General features: G+C 50.1%; 1 protein-coding gene across 1 annotated transcript in view; it reads left to right on the top strand.

The window, feature by feature from the left end:
• Window positions 1-23,783, top strand: part of URB1 (URB1 ribosome biogenesis homolog) — a 63,995-nt gene that overhangs the window by 36,725 nt on the left and 3,487 nt on the right. Inside the window, exons 22-36 of the mRNA XM_065875909.1 lie at window positions 979-1,834; window positions 2,720-2,921; window positions 3,609-3,792; window positions 5,666-5,724; window positions 7,289-7,482; window positions 8,425-8,535; window positions 8,629-8,692; window positions 10,468-10,639; window positions 11,028-11,130; window positions 17,788-17,948; window positions 18,393-18,504; window positions 20,196-20,302; window positions 20,819-20,962; window positions 21,935-22,044; window positions 23,486-23,683. Of these exons, the coding sequence (XP_065731981.1) occupies window positions 979-1,834; window positions 2,720-2,921; window positions 3,609-3,792; window positions 5,666-5,724; window positions 7,289-7,482; window positions 8,425-8,535; window positions 8,629-8,692; window positions 10,468-10,639; window positions 11,028-11,130; window positions 17,788-17,948; window positions 18,393-18,504; window positions 20,196-20,302; window positions 20,819-20,962; window positions 21,935-22,044; window positions 23,486-23,683 (2,777 nt within the window). The remainder of the gene's footprint in view (window positions 1-978; window positions 1,835-2,719; window positions 2,922-3,608; window positions 3,793-5,665; window positions 5,725-7,288; window positions 7,483-8,424; window positions 8,536-8,628; window positions 8,693-10,467; window positions 10,640-11,027; window positions 11,131-17,787; window positions 17,949-18,392; window positions 18,505-20,195; window positions 20,303-20,818; window positions 20,963-21,934; window positions 22,045-23,485; window positions 23,684-23,783) is intronic.

Raw genomic sequence — 23,783 nt, 5'->3', positions numbered from 1 at the left:
CACTTGCCATTTGACCTGTTGTACTGGGTTTGGGTGCAGGCGTGCTCCTCAGTCCACAGTCGAACGCATGGCTCCCTTCCTTTGATCTCCAGGCGGGCTTTCTTGGGGGGGCATTTGTTGGTGCAAGACCACCTGTTAGCCAGTCGTTGGGCAAAGCACTCCTGATGTGTGCTTTTCTGTTTTTCTTTCTGTTTGGGAAAGCTCAGTTGGAAAGTGTGGTAGGCTCCTCTTTCCTTCCTGAAGAGTAAATAAGGAAAAAAATTTATTTCTGTCCCCGGGGACTGGGTGACTTCATTGACTAGGAATCGCGTTCAGCGAGGCTGCGTGAAGCCATCGTCTAATCCAGCAGGGTGCACTCAGCTGCTCTCTGCTCAGTGGTTTACACTAGTCTTGGGGTCAGAGCTAGTTCCTCAGGGGGTCACTCGAGGCCCAGCCTCCTTCTGGAAGTGGACGCAGTTTCACCTTCAGTTCCGGATCGTTTAACCCCTACCCATCTTCCCCAGCCACAGAGCCTCTCCGAAGCCAGGGTAGCCCTGCCCTGGTGGTCGGGTGGTACCCACGTCCCTCAACCAGATTTATTTAGGAGGGCAGGGCTGCTAGGGAGAAACCAGGAGACAGTTGATCGTCATCCCATTTTGGCATTTCTACGTGGCCCGGCCCTGCCTGAGTGACTGGGGAGAGCAGTTTTACTGCATGGTAAACTCATTCAGGCTGCGTTCGTCAGCTTCCTGCTGGGCTGGGGGTCACTGACCGAGTCACAGTCCAGGCCCCGTCGTTGTACAGGGGAAGAGGTGCGTTATGATGGGGTAAGAGCTTTGGGCTTGGGTTGGGGTGCTGCAGGCACCCCTGAGAGGGGCACTGGGACTTGGGCTTGAGGGTGGAGTGGCTTGGGAAAGCTGCTTTCTGCTCTCCGTCCTCCTCAGTGGCAGCTGCTGGCAGAGCCGTGGGTGAGGCCTGTGCCCTGTCACTGTGTTTCAGACGCTGGAGGAGGTGCTCGTGGCCATCCTCAAGCATCCCACGCTGGAGGGCTGGTACCTGGCCCTGGAGCAGCAGGCGCTCCCCCCGCACACCCTCAGTCCCGTCCTCGTGAAGCTCCTGGCGGCCCACCTCAGCGCGGGGGTCCTTCCGCTGCTGGTGGCGAATGCCCCCGTCCTCCAGAGCCTTGGTCAGCTGGGGCTCCTGGCCAGGTACTCAGAGGCCATCACCCAGAGCGTCCTGAAAGAGCTGCGGAACCAGAGGGCCCGCGCAGCCACGCCGATGCCGAAGACCCTTCCTCAGCTTGAAGCCCTGCAGGGGCTGCACCCGTACATGGAGGGCACCCAGCTCCGGGAGGTCACCCTGGCCCTGCTGAGCCTGCCCGAGGCCCACCTGGTGGCCCAGCGACCCACTGAGTCCCGCCAGAAGGAGAGACACCTGAACGCTCTCGGGGAGACCCTGGTCCAGCTGCTGACCAGCCGCCCCCAGGAGCAGCTGCAGAGCGGTGAGCTCCTCCAGGCCTCCGAGTACGTGAGAGGCCTGGGGGCTTTGCTGCCCGCGCTGGCCGTGGACGAGCTGGACGCCGTGCTCCTCCAGGCTGTGCAGAGAGAGCCGGCTCTGGCCCCCGCAGTCGGGGTCACTCTGCTCGACTACTGCCTGGCCCGGCGGACGCCGGCGGCCCTGGGCACCGCGGCCTTGCTCCTGCAGCACAGCTGGCCCCACCTGCTGCGCTTTGAGCGGTGGTGCAGGCGGGCCAGCCTGGGGCTCTGCGTGCAGGAGGCCCTGGACGACTTCCTCCCTGTCATCCGCATGTACACCCAGTGCAGGACCCGCGAACGCTTCACGCGCCCCGCGGCAGGTACAGGAAGGGTGGGTTTGGGCAGCCAGGAGGGCTGAGAGCTGTGTGTCCACCCTTAAGCCCTGGGACTTCACATTCTGGAGGTATCGCTTAGTTCTGTTTCTCCTCAGATGTCTGACCCAGGTCTGAGGATGGAGCTCCCATCAACCCCGAGTTGCCCACGGGAAGCTGGAGCCAGTGGTGGGCGGTAGCTATGGCCGCTGGGGGCCAAGGAAGGAGCGGCCCCAGCTGGGTCTTGTTAGGTTGAGAGAGTGGCGTGGGTGATGGTCCTTTGCCCCGTCCCCCTCTCCCCACCGTTGGGAGCGTTGGTGAGTCCGTGCTGAGCCGAGGCACTCGGCTGGGCCCCGCTCTCTCTTCTCTCTCCACCCATTGGGTTTCAGGTCCAAGGCACTTCCTGATCACCTCCAATTCAATTTAATTCGTTTTTATCGTGTGTACGAATGATTTTTCACTCACTGCTTTGCCCCTGTGCTGCATAGCTTCGTATCATCAATAACAGATGTTTTTAAAAAATAAGAGCGCCCCTGCAGGAGGGCGTCTTCCGGCCAGTGGTTCTCCAAGTGAGTTCAGGACCTGGGTGCTCACCGTCTCGTCATGACCCTCGAGCCGGGGCTGTGCCCAGGGCCTGCGGGACTGTTAGGGTTGAGTGATGAGAGGTGACCGGTGGCGTGCTGGTAAATGTTTTAACCGCCGGCTCTTGGGGGAGACTGATTTGTAGCATTTGCCGATTTCCGTGGCGTCACAGCTCCTGCCGTGGTCAGTCTCGTGCTACCAGTGTGACATCACCCAGGTCACAGGTTTCCTGAAACAGAGCCGCCAGCCCTTGTGAGCCGGCTGTCGTGCTCCACGGCGCTCACTTCTCTCCCCTGCTTGTCTCTGCCCCAGTACCCTCTGCTGTCATGCCTGTCTTGAGGAAGGCCCTGTGGAGGCCGCTGCAGACCAGGCTTCTCAGTGCTGACGGGCCCCTAGAGTCTGGGCTGCATCAGGAGATCCTGGCCCAGCTGGTCCCATTTGCAAGAGCCAAGGACCTCCGTGTCCTCATGGACCGATTGCCCCGCTTGCTTCAGACTCCAGGCAGTCACAAGAGGTGTGAAGGCTCAGATTGTGTAACGGCTCTCCCTGTCTCGGCTTCCCTTTTCGCTGTAGTGGTTATAAAGCGGTGGAAATCGCTGCATTGCTGTTGTACAGTTGGGGAGAACGCAGCTCCTCCGAGAACTCTACTTCATCCTGGCTGGAGCAAGTTCATCTCCATAAGTGGGCGGTTCTGATTCCCTTAGAGCCGTGCTTATCAACCAGGGGTGATTTTGCCCGCTCCAGGGAACATTTGGCAACGCCTGACACCTTTTACTGTCACGATAGGGGTATGGGGGGCTTGTTGCTTCTGGCTGCTAGAGGGTGGAGGCCAAGGGTGCTGCTAAATATCCTGTAATGCATAGGACAGGCCCCCTCCCCTCCCCCCAAAGAGAGAATTATCTGGCCCAAAATGTCAGCAGTGCTGAGGCTGAGATAGCCTGATTTAGACAAAGTCTGGACAATATATCCTTTTTCTGGTGTGCTAATAGTGTTTCCCCTAGTCGTAAAAGTTCTGGTACGTCTTTGAAGTTTGCGTAAGGGGCAGGGGAAGCCTGTGATCTCTGTGCTTGGGTTGTTAGTGTAGGGACCAGGGCTCAGGGCGTCTGCCTCATATGGCCCATTGTGATGCTGGATTATATATACTTAAAGCTAGAGGGATTTGGGGCGTGCCTGTAACTCTGAGTTTTGTCTTCTGCTGCAGTTGGGTCGTGGCTGACTCTGTCTTGGCTGTCCTGGAAGGGTCGGCGGAAGAGCTGCGTGCTTGGAAAAAGACTCTGCTGGAGGCCTGTGTACAGTGGCTGATCGCATCCTTTAGCGGCGGCCAGCAAGATGATGGTACCCAGGATCGAGAGAAGCAGATGCTGCTAAGATTAAACGAACTGTTGGTAGGTGTCTCTTATTAGAGCCCCTGGTTAGATTTTTAAGGGGAAGAGTGAGATAGACAAACCCAGGTTTGCAGATACATTCAAGCCAGGTGGCGTGAATTCGACCTGGTGGGGGATGAGAGGAGCCATGTCTAGGAGGCGACGGGCAGGTGGAGGGCAAACTTTGAAACGATGAGCCATCTTTTATCAGGAATGGTTGCAGGAATTTGTCAGAATGCTTTTTGGTTGCATCTCCTGAGATGGTTATATGGTATTGTTTTTTGTTTTGACTGTTAATGGGGTGAATTATACTAACTGATTTTTGAACGTTAAACCAGCCTTGCATTCCTAGAATAAACCTACTTGGTCATGATATGTTCTCATTTTTATACAGTGTTGGATTTGATTTGCTGACATTTTACCAAGAAATTTTGTATCTGTGTGCACGAGGGGTATTAGCTTATAATTGTATTTTCTTGCAGTGTCCTTGTCTGGCTTTAGGATCAGGTAATACTGGCCTCAGTTTGAGTTAGGAAGAGTTTCACTGGGTACAAAATTCCAGGCTAACAGTTTTTATTTTTTTCAGGCATTTCAAAGATGTTGCTTTACTGTCTTCTGGGGTGCGTTGGTTCTGATAAGAAACCTCTCACTCTTATCTGTATTTCTCTTTACATGATGCCTTTTTTCTCCAGCTGCTTTGAGGACTTTTTTCTTTACATTGCTTAAACAACATGATTGCGATATGCCAGAGCGTCGTTTCTTCAGGTTTTCTGTGCTTTGGGTTCAACGAGCTTCCTGGCTCTGTGAGTTTAGAGCTTTCATAAAATTTGGAAATATTTAGCTGTTTGGGGGCCTTTATTTTCTTCTGTTTTTAATGTTACATTTTTGCACAGAGATCATTAGCTTCCTGAAGAGCTTAATGTGTTGTGTTACAGGATTGTGAACTTAAGGCATGTAGGAACCTGACCCAGTAGAGCTAGGAAAGAGGAGGAGAAGCATTCCTGGGATGTAAGGGAGTCGAGCTGTGGAGCCGGGGGTGCTGGGCTCTGCTCTTCTAGGGATTTGTGTTCTTGGGACAGGCCTCCCTCCTTACCCCACTTGGCTGTTTTCTTTCTCTCTCTCTCTTGCTTCCCACCCCCCCTTTTTAACAGACTTAACCTTTTAGAGCAGTTTTAGGTTCACAGCAAAGTTGGGCGGAAACTCAGAGTTTCCACATGCCCCCTTCTCCCACACGTGCACAGCTTCCTCACCGTCAGCATCTCCATCAGCCCTTTCCTTGTAATTGAGGTGTGGTTTTCATCTCGTGGAATATGAGGTCTTAAGTGTGTAGTTTAGTGCTGACAGATACACGTACCCCTGTGCCCACACTGCTATCCAAGATTTTCATCATTCCAGAAAGCTCTCTTGTGCTTTCTCCCAGTTGGTCCCCTTCCCCCCAGAGCAGCCACTCTTCCGATGTAACATAATGCACCACGTTTGGAGATTTTTCTCCCCGTCAGGGACTGTGGACCTACACTGGCCCTGTTAGGGCGCAGTGGTCTTGCCCTGGGTAGATGTTCTCTCGTGTGTTTAAACAGTCACATGTGGCTGCACCTCTGTGTGTCGCAGATCAGTCAGTGATATTCAGAACGGTGGACAAAGGGGAAAGTTACACAACTACTTGGGAATTTTCTTTTGGTCATTTGGTGATCATAGGTATGCTAAGACAGAGCTACTAGTGGAAATAACAAAACAATTAAAAAAAAATCAAAGTAAGAAGCAACTACAAGCTTTTGCGAATTGCTTGGATAACTATATTCTGTATTTACTGGAGGGCTGTAATTTAAATTCTGTGTCCTCTATTTTAAATTAATTCGGATATTCCATATATATTTCTTGCTTTCTTTATTCCTAGAATTCACTTAATGAAGTTGATCCTGGTGATTGGCAGAAATTTGTGAAGACTGGACTCAAGTAAGTTGAATTTATTTTCTTGGTGCTGTTCGGTAAGGCGGTGAGTGTATTTGCCGGTGCGGGGCCAGTGGTGTAGCTTGTTATTAGCGTAAAGAACGTGGCAGAGCAGATGCTGCTCCCATTTTGGGCAGACGAGACGAGACAGCAGTGTTGGGGAGGGAAAATGATTTGCCCGTTGACATGTGTGTACTTCTAACAGCGATGAGAGGAGCAGCCTTTAAAAAATGAAATATTTTTTGGGAATTCCCTGGTGGTCCAGTGGTTAGGACTCTGCGCTCCCACTGCCAAGGACCCGGGTTCGATCCCTGGTCAGGGAACTAAGATCCCACAAGCCACGCAGCACGGCCAAAAATAATAATAATAAATAAATTTTTTTTACTGAAATATTTTTTAAAAGCCAGAAATGTGCAGAGAACAATACAGGAGCACCCAGATTTAATAAATGCTGACAGTTTTCTCTATTTGCCCTAATTGCGTCCTTTCCTTCCCTTGCCCCAAAGTGTCACTCTTCTGAGGTTGAGTTTTGTCATGGCCCTGTGTGTTTAACACTTTGGTTGCATGTCAGTATGTCTCTAAACAATAAACCACAGTGTTTATTGAGTTTGACGTTGTATACAGATGTATCACTTTATTGTCCCTCTTTTGCACTCAGAAGTTTTTGAGTTACCCATGTTGATACATGGAGATCCCCAGTTCATGTAGCCAGTGTCCTACTGGTGGACAGGACCTCCCTTCTTTCCTTCCTTCCTCCCTCCCGACCCTGCAGTGAACGTTGCATGTCTCTTTGTGCCCAGGTGCCAGATTTTCGGGGGAGGGGTCACTTGCTGGCTCTTAACGTGGGCACAACTCCAGTTTTACTAGATTTTTTGATGTGTTCTCCAAGCTGACGTAACATGGTGTGGAAGTTCGTTTTGTCCTCGCTTCCTCACCAGCAGTTGATGTGGTCAGACTCTTTCTTTTTGGCAGTCAGGTAGTCATGAAACGGTATTTCATTGCACCTGTAATTTTCATTTCCCTGATTATTCGTCAGTTTGAAACAGAGAAAAATACCCAAGAGAGAGAAATAAGTGAAGGTGAGTCAGAGGTAAATGGCAACCGAGGATTACCTTCGTGACATGACGACATTTCTTTGAGTCTGGTTAATTTGCGTTTCTCGAATGTTCCCTGTGTGCTAAGTGATTCTTAACAATAGTCACATGTGACTAAAAACTTTTTTCTCCAGAGCGATGCTTTCATTTCTTTAGTGGGTTCTAAAGGGATTTAAGATGAGAAGCCTTCTGGGGTGTTAGAGGGGCGTTTTGAGTAGCTGAAAGGAAGGAAGGAGGGAAGCTGACCTGGCAGGCAGGCCAGGTCAGGAGTGCTCCCTGTGATGGGTGGGCGACTAGGTTTGTGATGCTGCAGGTGTGCTGCGGCAGCATGGGTAGTTTGGGTGATGGGTGTATGCCTGTGCACTCCAGGATTCTCACCTGTGTGGCACGTTGGACGTTTTCCTTGATAAAATGTCGAGCAAAAAGGTTTTCTGTTGTTTATGAAGCTAGTTTTCCCTTTGATTCTTGCCCCCTAGATTTCGGTATCAGGACCATGCATTTTTAAAGGCCCTTTGTGCTGCCGTCCAGCTCCTGTATCTCCCGGAAAGCGCCGCACGCTCGCGGCTCACTCAGCTCTCGGTGGTCCACGTGATGCTCACCCAGCACTCCCTGTTCCTGCCCACTTTGCTGACGGCTGGAGAGGAGGAAACCCCAGGCAGTCCCATCAGAGGTGATTCTTTACCCCACCTCCCACTTCAGACACGGAGCTCATTCCCGGATTTCGTGTGTTCTCAGAGCTAAGGAAGCATTACCCGAACGGTATCCGAATATTTCATGTCTGTCAAATCCAAGCTCAAGAAATGTTTCCTCTGACTTGGGGGTCACACAGCAAACGCAGACCTCTCTTCAGAGCCTATTCTGGCCTGCAGAAGCCAGATTTAAGGTTTTCTGCTGTATCGTGGGCGAGCGTTAAAACCTGGGAGTTAGGGGGAGTTAGGAGGGGGGGTTTCTCACCTGGGAGAAATTGTTTAGTTGCGTTAAATGTCTTAATGGGGTGATTGAAACTTCTATCAAGGGCGAAGGGTTTGAAGGTCCCTGTTGGTGGGTCCCTGCTAGGGACTCGTACAGCCCAGGCTTCTTCCCTAGTCGGTTCGGTGAGCTTTTACGTTAGCATGACGAAGACTGTGGGAGATGGCAGAGGTCTGAGGGGTCCTGCCCTCCCGAAGCCATACCGTGTTTAGAGACAAAATTGGCATCCCCAAACTGTTAGGAATCACTGCAGAGCTGGTCTGTAATAAACTGCTAAACTGGAGAGAACCCTTACCCAAGTTCCTGGTACAGGCAGTAGAAAAAGTAGAAAGGCTCCTCGCTTTCAGGCAGGAGTAGAAGCATTAGAGATTTTGGTAACATAATCATGGAGAGAAATGCTTAGGTTTAAAAATCTTTGTTGCCTTAAAGTTTGGGAGGGGGCTGATGGCAGCCTCGTCAAAGTTGTGTTTATTTTAAAAAAGGAAAAAGCAGGGAAGGGACCACGTACAGTCCTCAGACCAGTGTTGTCTAGAGAAGGATGTCTCAAGCATTTGTGTTTGCTGCAGTGCTTCCTTCTCCACTTTTACTCTGCATGTGCCCATCCCCCTGTACTGCCGGGCATGTCAGTGTTCTTTTCTTCCAGAAGCGCTGGTGGACCTAATGTCGGTGGCAGTGAGGCTGTGCCCCTCTGTCTGCGAGAGCAGCCACTTCGCGGTGCTCCTCGGGGCCTACGGAGCCTCTCTCAGCGTCCTGGGTGAGGGTGCGGGGACCGGGCGGTGTGATCAGAGCGTATGAGGTCTCGGGGGTCACCAGGAAACTTTCTAAACTGACCCTCAACTGACTTTAGACCAGAAGATCTTACTTCTCCTGCGGGCCTACGAACAGAACCACCATAGCCTGGTCAACTTCAGGTGAGCGCTGGGCCCGGAGGTGAGAACGGCAGGTCTTGAAGGCCCCACCCAGTGAGCTCCCCCAGGGAAAAGGGGGGCTGGGTGGACCCCTCGGCTCACACACCATTGCCAGCGTGGGCTGCTCTGACCTCTCACTGTGAGGATGGTCCCCGATGGCCGGGCCTGTCTGGGCTGGGCCACCTCACTGGTTGACAGTGTGTGTCTGTCACAGACCTGCCCTCGGACTCACTTCTGACCTGGTGGTCATTTAGTTGATTCTTCTGAAAACCTTTCTCTTGGTGCCTTCCTTTAGGTGGGAGTGACTTAGGTGGGGATCTGGGAAAAGACTGAGGAGCGCTGGCTGGATGTTAATTCCGCCCTCTTCCTTGTCTGTGCGTGCGCGGTGTCTGTCCCTGGATTTGTCTCTTTCCTGTCTGTCTGTCTCTGTGTCTGTCTGTCTCTCCTGGGTTCCCAGGGGCCGCTCGCTCCTTGGCCAGCATGGCTTTGGGCCCTGAGGGGCTGGGCTGATGCCTCTCCCTTCGGGCCCTGCCTGAGCTCTGCAAGGGCCGGGGTTAAGCTATTCATAGACAGCATCTGAGATTCTCTTTGCTGCCCTAGTTTCTTTTCTCCTTAATTTGGGACCAGCACCCCAGCATCTGCCCAGTACATAAGAAGAGCTTTGTGTGCTGAGACAGGAAGTAAGCTTACTGGGCCAAGAAAAATAGTTCAGGAGAACTCTGCAGGGAAGGGAAAAATATATTTCCCTTGTAGAATTCTTTTTTTTTTTTTTTAAAGATTAAAGATGTATTAGCCTAGAAGCCCCCTGCCCCCCCCCCCCAAAAAAAACCAGTAAAGAGAACCATTTTCTGCCTCTTAAAAGAGTCCAGGTCATGAATAAACATTGTCTCTCCCTTCCCCTCGTGGCCTCACCCACTTACTGCCTTGGAGGTGGTGCTGTGTCAGTTGTATTCTTTCTGGAATAAACAGCCCCTGTGTACACGAGGGAGAGGAGAGAAAACAGAAGCAGTCTCCCTCACGGTGAAGAGCGAGCCGTCCTACCCAACCCCCGCAGCCTCAGAACCCTCTCTCCGGTTAATGGAAGTCACACGAGGGTGCCCTGGGCGCGGACGGGTTGAGTCGCTTTCCAGGAGGAAGGCAAGGTGACCTCTCTGGGCGGCTGCCACGGGGACTGGTGGTGCGAAAGGTAGAGCTGGGGACGGCGCCAAGGCTGTGCAGTGGACCTGGTCTGCTCACGGCCCCGTGGCAACGAGGAAAGGTTTGTACCAGTAGAGCATCATTGAGCTGCCAGGGTTCTGCCGCTGTGCCCAGCACACACTCTGGAGCCAGACTCCCCAAATTTGAATTCCTGTTCTGCCACTTACCAGCTGGGCAGGGGACCAGCTGAGCAGCGTTCCAGATCCTCTCTGTGTCTCTCTTCCCGCATTTGCAAAATAAGGGTGACACTAGTACGTACCTTATGGGATAGCCGTGCAGATTAAGTGAAATGAATACACCTGAAAGGCTTACAATAGTGCCTGGCACATCATAAACTCTCTGTAAGTGTTGGCCTCCATCACCCCCGACACTGTCACACCACCCTCATCATTGTCAACCTCTCCATCACTCCCACCTTCCCCCTAAGTTATGATGGGGATTAAATGATACAACACAGGACATGTACTCAGTGCCTGGCGTGCTAGCTGCTCGACAAAGCTACCTGCGGTGCCATCATCACCATTGTCACCCCCGTTCCCGATGGGGCCCTGTGACCAGTCTGCTCTCCCATCCGGCTCTAGGCTGCTCGCCTGGGGCCCAGCGGCCGTGGAGCATCAGAAGACGTGCCAGAGCCTGGGCAAGTCACTGTGGCAGCAGCCGAGCGTCGGGGACATCCTCCGCCTGCTGGATCCGGACCGCATGATGAAGACTGTCCTCCACTTCCCCCAGAACCGGAGACTGCTGCCCCCCGAGGTGCGGGGGGCCCAGGGGGGAGCTGTCAGGTTTTAGCTGCTATAAAATACAAGCACTGCTTTTCTTGTGATTTGTTAACTTTTTATAAGTAAAATTCCACCCATATCCAAAGGTACAGAGACAGGACCCATATACCCACCACCCAGCTTCAAAACTTATCAGCACTGACCATACTTGTTTCTCTTCTAACTTCTTTCCACAAAAGCAAATATCAAAGGTACAATTTCACGTACAAGCACTGTTGTTGTTTTTTTTTAATAGAACCATTTTTTAACGGGCTTGGATATTCATAATAATTTGAACTCTAGGTAGTAGTGGGTAAACATTCACATGGTGTTACGCTCATGCAGTTGGACCACACGTTTCTGTTTGTCTCGGGCTATTTCAGGACACACAGGATCCGATATTTAAAGACAGGAGCACGACGGATCTCAGTGACCTTTATGACCCCTGTTTCCTCCTTCATCTCTTCAGTGAATTGACCAGGCCAGGTAACTGCAGCCTTCCGGGTGGGTTGAGGGGGCATGATTATTACCATAATAACCAAATTAGGACCTTAATCTTGAAAATAATTCTTGAAGGGTCTTCAGCTGCCTTCTCACCTTTCCATTCCAGTGATTTTCAGCAAAGTAACAGTTAATGTTTTGAATACACAGTGATTTTTTTTTAATTATAATTTTAAAATCTGGGAGTGTCCCTTTGTCTTTGATGTTTTCCTAATTTTAATGACAAGAGCATTTTCTAAATTTTCACTGGATAGTGGTCACATACCAGCAGAAATGAGAGACTTTGACAATGAGTGAGAGCCTGCTAAGGTTGGCTTTTTCTTGGTTTAAGTATATTTTTGAAATTGTATTTTGTGTCTACTACCCTGAGGGTGGGAATCTTTGTGGGTGAATGCTTCGGAGAGATAGAAAGAACAGAAACGTGTATCAGTACACGCTGGTAAAGGCCAGCGTCTGATTCCCAGGCTGGTCAGGTCTGTTGGTTTGGGGCATTTTGTCGGTGATTGGTGTGTATTTTTTTTTGCGGTACGCGGGCCTCTCACTGCTGTGGCCTCTCCCGTTGCGGAGCACAGGCTCCGGACGCACAGGCTCAGTGGCCATGGCTCACGGGCCCAGCCGCTTCGCGGCATGCGGGATCTTCCCGGACCGGGGAACAAACCCGTGTCCCCCGCATCGGCAGGCGGACTCTCAACCACTGCGCCACCGGGGAAGCCCTGAATTTGCGTTTTCTTAATGGCTAATGATGATGAACATCTTGTGGCTTATGTACCATCTGTAATCCTCTTTGATAAAGCATCAGTTCATGTCTTTTGCCCTTTTATTCTAATGGGTTTTGTTTGTTTGTTTGTTTTTACTGTTGAGCTTTGAGGGTTCTTTATATATTGTACCTATTAGTCCTTTGTTTGATATGTGATTTGCAAATATTTTCTCCCACTGTGTAGCTTATCTTTTCACCTTCTTAACAGAGTTTTTCAAAGAGCAGCAGTTTTCAATTTTGATGAAGTCCAGTTTATCAGTTCTTCCTTTTATGGGTCATGCTTTGGTGTCAAGTCTTAAGAACTCTTTGCCCATCGCTCCATCCTAAAGAATTTCTCCCATGTTTATTTCTGAAAGTTTTATAGTTGTAGGTTTTACATTTAAGTCTGTGGCGTATTTTGAGTTAATTTTTGTATAAGGTGTGAAGTTTAGGTCCAGCTTCATTTTTTCGCCTGTGGGTGTTCCGATCCCGTCCCCACTTGTCGGTCCTCCATCTGTCCTCCTCGCCCTTCCTCCTGGTTACTGCCAGGCTGGGGAGTCCCGGCGCCCCTGCACTGACACTTCCTGGCTGGGAGGGCAGGAGTGGCCATTACTGCTCCTCACGTGGCCTCCACTGGCACCAAGCGGGAGCCTCGTCCTTCCTCTGTATTAGGGTCCCTCCGATGCCCAGTGGGGACCAGCCAGCGTGAAGCCTCAGGGGCTCCTTCACTTCTCCCTCCTGGTTGTAATGGCCGTGTAGATGAGGTGCACCAGGAAACCATGCCTCACTGATTGCCCTGTTTTCTCCCCTTTTAGACTTGATGGTCTTTTTATACTCAAATGCTCTTCCTTATGGATTTGCTGATCCTCTACCACTGCCCTTAGTTCCTAACAGAAAGATGAGAGGGCTGTGTTCTCAGAGACTAGCCTCTCCATGAACACTGGATTCTGTGGCTGAGCTAGAGTTTCTTTGCAAGAGAGCAGGGGCATTTCATTGCATGCACATGTCAGATGATGGTGATGGCCAGCAGATATCTTAACTGCCCTGGTGGCTATTAGCAGCGGCCAAGTGAGGCACATCTACTACGCTCTTTGATTCCCCCCAGGTCTTGGCAGTGCTGGCTAAGTCTGTTTCTCATCAAACATGAAAACAGATTTTCCACAGTCTAAAAATATGATGCAACTTGAGTGAATTATAACAAATCATTTAGTCTGTTGCTCTTTCAGGAGAGCTTTTAGGAGACAGAAGGCAAAGGCTTGGAAAACAGTAGAGAAATAGTAAAAATCAGGGCAGTGTTTTTCCCAGAATCTTGGATAGTGGGGGGAAGGGGGAAGGACAGGATCTGGAAGGCCTTTTGTGAAGAGAGGTAACTAGTAAATGCTCTTTCAAGTTAGGGAAATCTCCAAATACAGCCGCTTTTACATTTTATTGGTATAATATAGGTAGAAAAGTTTGCAGAGCATGTCTACCCAGAAAGGACTTGCAGTAGCTTAAAATACTGCTTATACCAAAATCATTCATGTTGACGTAGAAAATTTTAAAAAGCGTATAAGTGGATAGGGAAATAGTTATGCAAAACAGATAAGCAAACCAAGAAAAACTAGGTTCATTAAATTTTGCTCTGGGCTACTTATAATCCAGAACAACAAAAAAATGGAAGCATAATATTTTTAAACAAATTTCATCATCTGATAAAAGGAAGTAATACCAGTTCAACAGGAGAGGAAAATTCCTAGCAGTAAAATGATAAGTTGAACAGAACAGGAACCTGTGAACAGTATAATGGCCAAAGGTTTACTATGGTTGAATTGTCACGAATCTGTTTTTCGTTTTATTATTTTTTAAGAAGTTACCATTCCATTTACTGCTGCCCTGGTGGATAACTAAACATGAGCAATGTTTTAAGTAAACTTGTATTGAAGCGTGATGTATAGACACCAGTGCAAATCATGTATGTGTGGCTCAAGTTTTGGTGAAACCACTGGCCAGATAGGAACAGAACGTAATCGGCAGCTCCTCCTCGGGCCCCTTCCTGGCCAGGGCCCCTTCCTCCCCAGTAGGGACCAGTGTCCTGTATTTGAACTTTATGGAAATGGCATTAAACACTTCCTGTTCTTTCGTATGAGCTTCATTTATCTACATTTGTGAGATTCATCCATGCTGTGTGTAGCACAAGTTCTCCACAGCATGTTTTTACTTCCTGCAGTGGCACCTGGGTCCAAGTGTTGCTAAACATTCTACAGTCCTAAATTGGGTCACCTCCTCCTACCTCCTGCCTCTGGTGACCACAAATCTGATTAGTTTGTATGCGTGGTGGCCAGGCTTCAGAGAAACTCGTCTCACTGCCTTTGCTGAAAATGGAACCTGTTTTCTTAACCTTACTGCTGCTTTTCTTTGAGTCCTTGGCTGAAAAGCAGGGCCAGCCAAGGCTGTTAGCAATGGCAGTGACAAATGCTTTTTCCACAGCAAATTCTTGTCCTCAAGAGAACCGGGCTGAACTCTTTGGCTCCTAATTCACAGAACAGGGAGGCCCACGTGCGGTCCTCACCAGACTACTGGACACAGGCTCCATGGACCGCTCCCTGTGACGAGCCTTCCTGGCCAGGCCGCCTCTAGGAGATGGTGTGGGAGGAGGCGTGACGAACAGCTCTTTATGCTCCGACAGCACAGCTGCACTGCCACCAAAGCCCATAAAACGTGGGGTGCTTTTTCTTTTTTACTCCTGGTTAAGCGATTTTGGTTTGAAAATCTGTTATCACAAGGCCGAATCTCTATTTATGAAGTTCTTAAAACAAAGAGAATGGTATTTATAACAATTTTTTGATAGCCTATTATGTTTTCAACACTCAAGGGAAGCTTTTTTCCATACATGTTACAAAGCCAAGACTTCGGAGAATAACAGAGATGACCACAGAACATGAAGTTGACTTTTCCTCGTGGACACGTGGAAAATCCTTTTGTCTTAGAGAGTGTCAGTGATTACTAAAAATATCCCTGCCGAGTACTAGCTATTTTTGGTAAGCGTAATATTAAATGTTTAGAGTGTTCTCTTTTCCAGATTTATTCCATTTATGTCTGTTTGTTATGTAGGTATGGAGGTATCTTAAACATATCTCATCTTTTCCAAAACACTATAATTTTATCCCTCAGTTTGATGCTTTGTAAAGCATTTGGCATTTTTTCCCCCTCCCATCAAAAGTAGTCACTTGTTAGAAATGAGAAAATTTAGTCCATAAGCTGTTAGAGCCCAAGAGTCTTCTAATTATTCTTTTTCCATCCTTTTACTTTTTCTTTCCTTCCAGTTTTATTGAGATATAATTGGCATACAGCAGTGTATAAGTTTAAGGTGTACAACGTAGTGACTTTACTTAACATACATCATGCCGCGATTACGACAGTAAGTTTAGTGAACATCCGTCATCTCGTATACATATAAAATTAAAGAAATATAAAAAATTTTTTTCCTTGTGATGAGAACTCAGCATTTCCTCTCTTAACAACTTTCATATATAACATACGGCAGTGTTAATTATATTTACCATGTTGTACATTGCGTCCCTCGTACTTATTTATCTTATAACTGGAAGTTTGTGCCTTTTGACCGCCTTCATCCATCTTCCCTCCTCCTGCCTCCTGCCTCTGGTGACCACAAATCTGATCTCTTTTCCTGTGGGTTTGTTTGTTTGTTGTTTTCAAGTATAGTTGACCTACAACACTGTTAGTTCCTGGTGCGTAACATAGTGATTACCTATTTCTCTACATTTCAAAATAATCACCACTCTATCCTTTTACTTAAAATCTGCATCTTGAGGTTAAAAGTGGTTTCTTGTAGACAGCGTATACTTGGGTTTTGTTTTTATATCCAATCTGACCGTCTCTGCCTTTTAATTGGAATGTATACACCATTTACATTTAATGTGATTATCAATCTGATTCCACTTTATCTTCTTTTTTGGCTTTTAGCTATAATTTGTGTGTGTGCTTGTCAGCATATGTACGTGTGTGTGTGTGTATATGTGTTTTTGTGTGTGTTGGTTGCTTTAGGGTTTATGGTATACATCTTCAATTTATTGTGGTTTACTTTCAAGTGAGATTATACCACTTCATGGATAGTAGGAGCACCTTACAATAATATATATCTCTCCCCTCCTGGCTTTGCACTATAATTATCATACATTTTCCACCTGTTGATAAATGTTAAAAAGCCCACAATGTGTGGCTGTTTTTGCTTCAGACTGTCAATTACCTTTTCAAGGGATTTAAATATTTTGTTTACCCCATAGTTATCATTCCTTGTTCTCTTCATTCCTTTGTGTAGATTCAGATTTCCATCTTCTATCACTTTCCTTCTCATCAAAATACTTTTAAGAATTCTTATAGTTCAAGGCTGTTGGTGATCAATTCTTTCAGCTTTTAGTCTTAACTTTTGAAAGATTTTCATGGGGTAGGAAATTCTCGGTTGACAGGTTTTTTTCTCATTGTACTTTAAAGATGTTGTCACCTTGATTCTGGATTGCATTGTTTCTAACAAGAAACAGTGTTCTTATCTTTGTTCCGCTCTATGTTTTGTGACCACTTTTAAGATTTTTTTAATCACCAGTTTCAAGCAATTCGATTATGATAAGGCTGGGTGTAATTTTCTTTATGTTTTTTTGTGTTTGGGGTGTTCATTGAGCTTCTTGGGCCTGTAGGTCTGTGGTTTTGTCAAATTTGGAAAAGTTTTGGCCATTATTTCTTCATTTTTAGGGACTCCAGTTATACATGCATTAGCCTGCTTGAAATTGCCCCGCAGCTCAGTGATGCTCATGCTTTTAAAATTCTTCTTTCTCTCTGTGTTTCAGTTTGGTTAGATTCTGTTGCTGTCTTCAGGTTCACTGTTCTTTTTTATTTCGATGTCTAATCTGCTGATCAGCCCATCTAGTACATTTCTCTTTTTTGTTTGTTTGGTCTTTTGTTTGTTTTATTGAAGTGTAGTTGATTTACAGTGTACTTATGTCAAACCTAATCTCCCAGTTCATCTCACCCTCCCCAGGTGACCTATCCCTGTTCTGAGGTTTTTCTTGACAATGTTTATATTGTAAAAAGGCCTGGGTTTTTGTTAAAGAGGATTTGAAGTGTCCTGAATTGCAGGTGTGATCAAGTGGGTCCCCTCACGTATCCGACCTTCTCTCCCGTCACATCCTCTCCTGGAGTAACGTGAGTTTTTCAGGGCCTCACAGGTGATGAGAGAATATCAGCCAGCCAGCTCTGGGCTGTAGCTTCTGTTCAGGCTTGGTGAGCCGCTCTTCTGTGAGATTTCTGTCATATGTTTGAAGAAAGAACTAGGGTTGCAGAGTGGATATAAGTTAATCCTTCGTAAAATCGATAGTCCAGCTCAGACCAGTTCACGTTGGCTGTATCTCCCAGCATCGCCGCCTTACGTATTTTCCTTGGCCGTGTTTGTAGGTGGGAACTCAGAGGCCGAGGGCTGAACACGGTAGACCCGAGAGCCGGCTTTCTCTGCTGACCCTCCGGTTGTGTCCCCCAGGCCTCCGCATGCTGGGATCTCAGTGGTGGGTCCGAATGTCACCTCTGATCTCTGGTTCACTGGGTATCTGTGAGAAGTAATGAAAGATTCCTGGGATTCTTGGGATTTACAAGCATCTTAGAAACTGAAGGCATGTGATTATTGCCACGGAAGGGGAAAGAGTCTTTTACCTGGCTTCAGCAGAAGTTAAGGAGTGCAGGAGGAAGACTTGCATTTCTTGTACCTAGCGCGCACACGTAGCTGGTGGTGGTAAGACGCGAGAGCAAATGGAATTCTCTATGTTGCACGAGCGTCACAGAATCATAGTGTGTGTGTGTGTGTGTGTGTGTGTGTGTGTGTGTGTGTGTGTGTAGTTAATGCTGTATTTTATTTCCCTCAGAATTTGTGGTGGATTGTCGGAAATTTGTGGATTCAAATGCTCTGGGCCTAACTGTCACAGCCCTCAGCAGCTACGACCCCCTGATGCGAGCTGCGGCCTACTCCGTGCTGGCAGCCTACTACTCACAGCTGGAGGGGGCACGCTTCCGGGAGCAGCCCCAGGTGAGCGGGGCTGCGGGGCTGGCTCTCCGCCCGGCCTGGTGGAAGGATTTCCTAAGGAGATCAGAGGTGTTGCCGGGAGACTGATACAGGACAAAGTCTGTGCCCTGCTGGGGGAGGACGGGTGATGCCTGAGGCTGTCTCGGGTCCTCAGCCCCGGGAGATGGAGACAGGTCTCCCCTTACAAGTGGTCTTCTTGTGTTGTGGTGGGCAGAGCAGTTCTAATTTCTGTTGAACTCAGGGGTGACGGCAGCTGTCACCCAGGACACACAGAGCCTCAGAAGCTGCGCCCTGAGGTGGTGGGGACAGGCGTCAGCTTGGGTGGTCCCCGGGGTGCGAGGAGCAGGCCACTCTGCAAAGCCGTGGTTTAGGCTGTACAAGATAAGGCTGATCACAGACGTTCTGCAAATTCTCTTTTTTTTTGCGCCCCTTTTTCCTGGTTTGAAGGTACTGTACCTGTTGGACGTAGTCCGGAACGGGATCCGAACTAAGAACATGAGACTCACCTTCACCTTGACTCTCTTCATCGCCAGGGCAGCCTTGCAGATTTTGAAACCAGGTACCACTGACAGGATCAGGTTGGGGTGAGGTGGAAAGTTTGAGGCTGAGCAAGGCCACTTGGAGGTGTTCATCCCGCAGGCGTAACCAGTCCACCACACGTGTGAGGGAGACGGATCAGGGCCACACGTGCACAGCACAGAAGAGTGTGTGTGATGGGGGAGATTACGTTCCTGTTCGCCTGTAGGGGTATAAAGCTGTGGTAAAGCAAATCACAGCTCCCGCCAAAGGGGCTGCTCGGGCGCGTCACGGATCCATACGCGAGCGCTTAGAGGGACCTGACACGGAGGCCCGTCCGTGGTGGCAGCTGCCGCTCTGAGCTCGGGGGTCAGCGTCAGTGTAGCTCACCAGCTAGAGGACAAGCGGCCTGTGGGTCCCGTGCAGGTGTCACCCAGGGCATGGAACACGAAACACTCCACTGTGTTCCTCACAGCAGGGCAGCGCCGAGGCAGTGTGAGCACAAGTCAGTCTATCATAGGACCTTTTTTTTTTTTTGGTAATTAGTGAAAAGTCGTAGAATGTTGATAACGTTAGGGACCACAGGGTTCTTTGGAGGTAACATGGTTGTTTTTAGATGAGGAGATAGCCTCCCAGCTGGGGCCCCCAAGGTTAAATAGCTTGTTCAAGGCCCCACAATCAACCTGTAGTCAAGTTGCTGTTAGAATTCAGATTTGATTTTCATGTCCTCCGTATCTTTATTTTTGGCTGCGTTGGGTCTTTGTTGCTGCGCACGGGCTTTCTCTAGTTGTGGCGAGCGGGGGCTGCTCTTCGTTGCAGTGTGTGGGCTTCTCATTGCGGTGGCTTCTCCTGTTTCAGAGCACGGGCTCTAGGCACTCGGGCTTCAGTAGTTGTGGCTCACGGGCTCCAGAGCGCAGGCTCAGTAGTTGTGGTGCACGGGCTTAGTTGCTCTGCGGCATGTGGGATCTTCCCGGACCAGGGCTTGAGCCTGTGTCCCCTGTGTTGGCAGGCGGATTCTTAACCACTGTGCCACCAGGGAAGTCCCCCCGTATCATTTTTATTACATGTTTTTTTCTTTACCTTAGAAGTTACGGGAGGAAAGAAGGTAATTAGCCATTTAGACTCCAAAGGAACAAACTCTTCTGTGAAAATACCCCAGCAGAGGTCACGGTGGATGGTCTTGGCCTCCCATCCAGTCTGTGCCCCCCAGGCAAGCTGTCCCACATCAGACCTGCTGTCGGTGTTGGAGCACAGGGCAGCATCAGTGGTCCAGGGTTGGGACCGGGGGAGGAGGTGTCGGCCCCGCTGCATTCAAGGGCCAAGTGACCCAGGGCGCGTGTGAGCCCCCTTTGCTGTGGCAGTTTCCTCAGTGGGAGGCCGGTGGGCTGGGTGTTAGCCCTGTGCTGTCTGAAGTGTGGCCAGGCCCCGCTCTCCCCACCAGCTGATTAGAGTTTAGGCAGTGGGCTGATGCCTGGGGAGGGGTGACGTCTCCGAAGGACTGGACATCCTCACGTGGTTCCTGGGCCGCAAGAGAAGCCCGTGTGCTGTGTAGAACTAAGGTGTCTTAACTGCGTTTTAATTCTTGAGAACTAATAACCTGGATAAGGATTGGAAAGCCCCGAGGGGGCAGGGATTTATGTCTGACTGCCCCCCAGGGCCCTGCTCCCCTACTCCAGCCGGCCACGGGGTGTCCTGTTGGCACTATGGTGAGTGACTGTCTGCTTGTGTTCACAGAGGAGCACATGTATTTGAAGGTCAACAAGTTCCTGCTATCCCATGAGTACCTGAACATGAACAAAGTTCCAGGCTTCTACCAGTTCTTCTACAGCTCGGACTTCGAGGTAATGCTCTGAGGTCTCGGGGTCCTGGAAAGACTCCTAAATGGGATGCCCAGCCACTGCGCTGACGTTTCCCCGAGGAGACTGTCAGCTACAGAGCACAGCTGGGGTGGAGCTCGGGGCCAGGTTGGCCTATGTGTGGAAACGCTTCCCATTCCACACCTTGATTCTTGGGTGGCTTCTCAGACCTCACAGACTACTCCAGAGGCCTCGAGTCAAGGCCTCCTCGTTCTATTTTCTTGGTGAAGCCCTGGGTTGAATACTAATGTGCTTTTACAGAACACCCGCTGTGAGTAAGCACAGTCCACTGTGTAAACTTGACCTGGTCCCTCATTCCTGACCTGGAGAAATGGAAGCAGAGAGGAGATGGAGGGTTTTTAATAACATACCCAGAAACGGAGGGTGGGGGCGGCTGTGCTGCAGCCTTTGCCCCCAGTTGAAAGTACTGGCGTTTGAAGAGTTTTCAGGGGAAAAGGCCTTCACTTATTAACGATAGTTTCTTGGTCGCTTGGGTTACAGCAGAAGACGGAGCGGGAGTGGATGTTTGGGCTTCTGCGCCAGGGGATGCGGGACAAGTACTGCTACGAGCTCTGCGCCAGGCGGGGCGTCCTCCACGTCATCCTGTCCTTCTTCAGCAGCCCGCTCTGCGACGACGTGGCCCAGGTAGGCGGCCAGCACTCCTGGGGGGCTGAGGCCCGGGCCCTTGCACGGGGTTCCATCTGCCAGCCAAGTCCCCGTGGAGTCCCACCCAGCCTGGCCTCCCGATTCTACATTAGCTTCCGGTGCCCTGGCCTGGGGGCAGGGCCTGTGGAGAGGGAGGGAGGTAATGAGTACCCAGGTGGCTCTGGAACGGCTGAAAGCTCTAGAAACTCGTCACCCCATAAATGACTGAGGTGCTTGGAGACATGCCCGAGCCACCAGGATGTCTCACGATGCACAGAAGCTGCAGGTTATCAAAACTCGGCGGGAAAATGAGTCGGGAGTCAAACCTGCCTGCCTCACAGCGGACGAGGGAGTCTGCACGTTACCTCTGCCCCTGGAGCCAGAGCTCATGTCGCACGAGATGTAACTGGGAGAATTCATCAGTATTTTGATTAATTTCTAGCCCGGTCAGCTTCTGCTTGTGGTATCATGTAAAATGTGGGTAAATAGGAGTGAGTTTGAATAAACCAAATTCGAGTACGGTAGATTTCTATTTTTTACAGCATGTGAGAACTCTAAAGCACCCAGTTAACAGTTCCAGCAGGAGTCCCATGTTTCTGTCCCCTCCAGGTGGTAAAATCAAGGCAATGAATGAGCCGCCCGCAGTTCATGGCTGGGCTAGAAATGGGTCCGCCCTCCTCCCCACTCAGGCTGCCCCGGATGCGGGCCGTGTGGCTTCCGTGCCGTGTCTCTGCTTGTGGTGGATTAGCGGGTGGGCGTCCCCGGGCCCGAGCTCACTGTGGCCGTCTGTGTGCTCTGGCTGTCACTGGGGAAGGGTGGTCTCACACGGCCACCACCTTTGCGGACTTAGCAGATGGCACGCGCAGCCCCCGCCTGTAACTGGAACATAGCATTCGATTTTTTAAAGTGTTCCCTGGATCAAGTAAGTCAGGTTTTCCCACTGAAGAGTAACTTTCTGTTCTGGGTTTGCAGAATTGGGTTTTGGAAATTCTGCAGAATGCTGCCCGGGATGCCAAATCTGCCTATGAGATCCTGCGGGATTACAGCCTCTTAACGTGGATCCTCCACATCCTGGAGAGCAAGTAAGCACCGTGTGTGTGTGTGTCTGTGTGTCTGTGTGTGTGTGTGACTGTGTCTTTGTGTGTGTCTGTGTCTCTGTGTGTGTGTGTGTGTGTGTGTGTGTGTGTGTGTGTGTGTGTGCTGTGCGTCAAGCAGAAGGAGGTGACACGGAGACCGTGGCACCTCCTGCCATCTCTCGTGCCGGCTGGAAGTGTCCCGGAGAATCTGTGTTCCCGAAACAGCATCCTCTACAACACCTTTCTGTCTCTTGTGCCAGGTCCAGGCTCCTCCCCTGGAGTGGGGTCCCCCATCTGAGGTTTCAAGGTCTCTGCCCTTCCTGAGGCAGAAACAGGGGGCTCCTGTTTCAGGAACGCTCATGCGGTGATGTGGGTTCGCACTCCACTCCCGCCCAGGGTCAAGGTGCTCGGCCAAGAGCCGGTGCCGGAGCAGCGTCGAGGGCTGGAGTGGGTGTTTGTCTTGTTACTGGGGCTGCTGTCACCGGGTGGCTCAAACGACACAGTTTCATTTTCTCGCCTTCTGGAGGCTGGAAGTCTGAGATCGGGGGGCCAGCATGGTTGGGTTTGGTGGGAGCTCGTTTCCTGGCAAACACACTGCCGACTATGTCCTCACGTGACCAGGGAGAGAGAATGAGAGAGCTCTGGTCTCTTTCTCTTCTTACAGGACATTAATCCCATCATGGGGGCTCCATCCTCATGACTTCTAAACCTAATGGCTTCCCAAAGGCCCCACCTCCAAATATAGTCCCATTGGGGTTAGGGCTTCAGCATCTGAATGGGGCGGGGGACACGGTTCAGTCCATAGTGTGATCTGTTTTGATTCCTAACACTCTCCTAAGTTTGAGGCTGTGTGAAAAGATGAAGACCTTGTCTCAGCAGACAGCTCTTGGTGGCAGGGATCTTTCTTTCAAACAGCTACCTATGATGATAAGCCTGGGGATATCCAGGCTCTTTCATGCATTTTTTTTTCCTTTTGTGCATTTTTTAAAAAGAATTAAAAGATTTTTCTCTGAAAGAAAGTAATGTCTTATATCTAAAGGCAGCACTGGCTGGTGATCTGTTCCTGGCTGTTACCTTCATGCTCTAGGGTTGAGTTGTCCTCGTGGGCGGGAAGGGTCTTCCTACGGTGCCGCAGCGGCTCCAGAATGTCCCTTAGTGGGGACTGAGGTGGTTGGCTGTCTAGAAAGGAGGGTTGGGGCCTCGCCCTGGGGTGGAGCTTCATTTCTGTAGCAGACATCCTGTGTTCACTTAGATGCTGTGTCCCCCTCTTTGGGGGCTGCAGCGGGAGGTGCGAGGATAGATGGTTGGGGGAGAGGGGAGGGGTCTGCCGCTTGGGATGGTCACCACCGTCGCAGTCTCTTCCATGGTTGCCGCCCACTCCCTCCAGGAGATGTCACTGGGAGGAGAGGATGTGACAGACAGTGGACTTTCCCACATTTGATTTCAGGTTCCTGGAGACTCAGCTGCTCTCCAACCTCATCTCCCTTCTGCACACGCTGTGGGTGACCACCCTGGGGGACAGAGGCGTGGAGGCAGGGCGGCAGCCTCCTTGCAAGCCTGGGTCCCAGGAGCCCCCGAAGCTGCTCGCCCTGCACTTGGTCGACGAGTTCCTCTACGTTCTCCTTGTGCTCACGAAGCACCTGAGGTAAGCCCCTCCCCACTGGCCATGACCCCTTGGAGGTCACGGCTCCACAGGTAGGCTCTGGGCGGGGGCTGCCATCCCTTCGGTGAAGTCAGGAAACCTA

This window comes from Phocoena phocoena, chromosome 4 (genome assembly GCF_963924675.1).
Source record: "Phocoena phocoena chromosome 4, mPhoPho1.1, whole genome shotgun sequence".
Classification (NCBI taxonomy): domain Eukaryota; kingdom Metazoa; phylum Chordata; class Mammalia; order Artiodactyla; family Phocoenidae; genus Phocoena; species Phocoena phocoena.
Note: the sequence above shows the minus strand (reverse complement) of the source record. Positions and strands in the feature narration are given on the sequence as shown.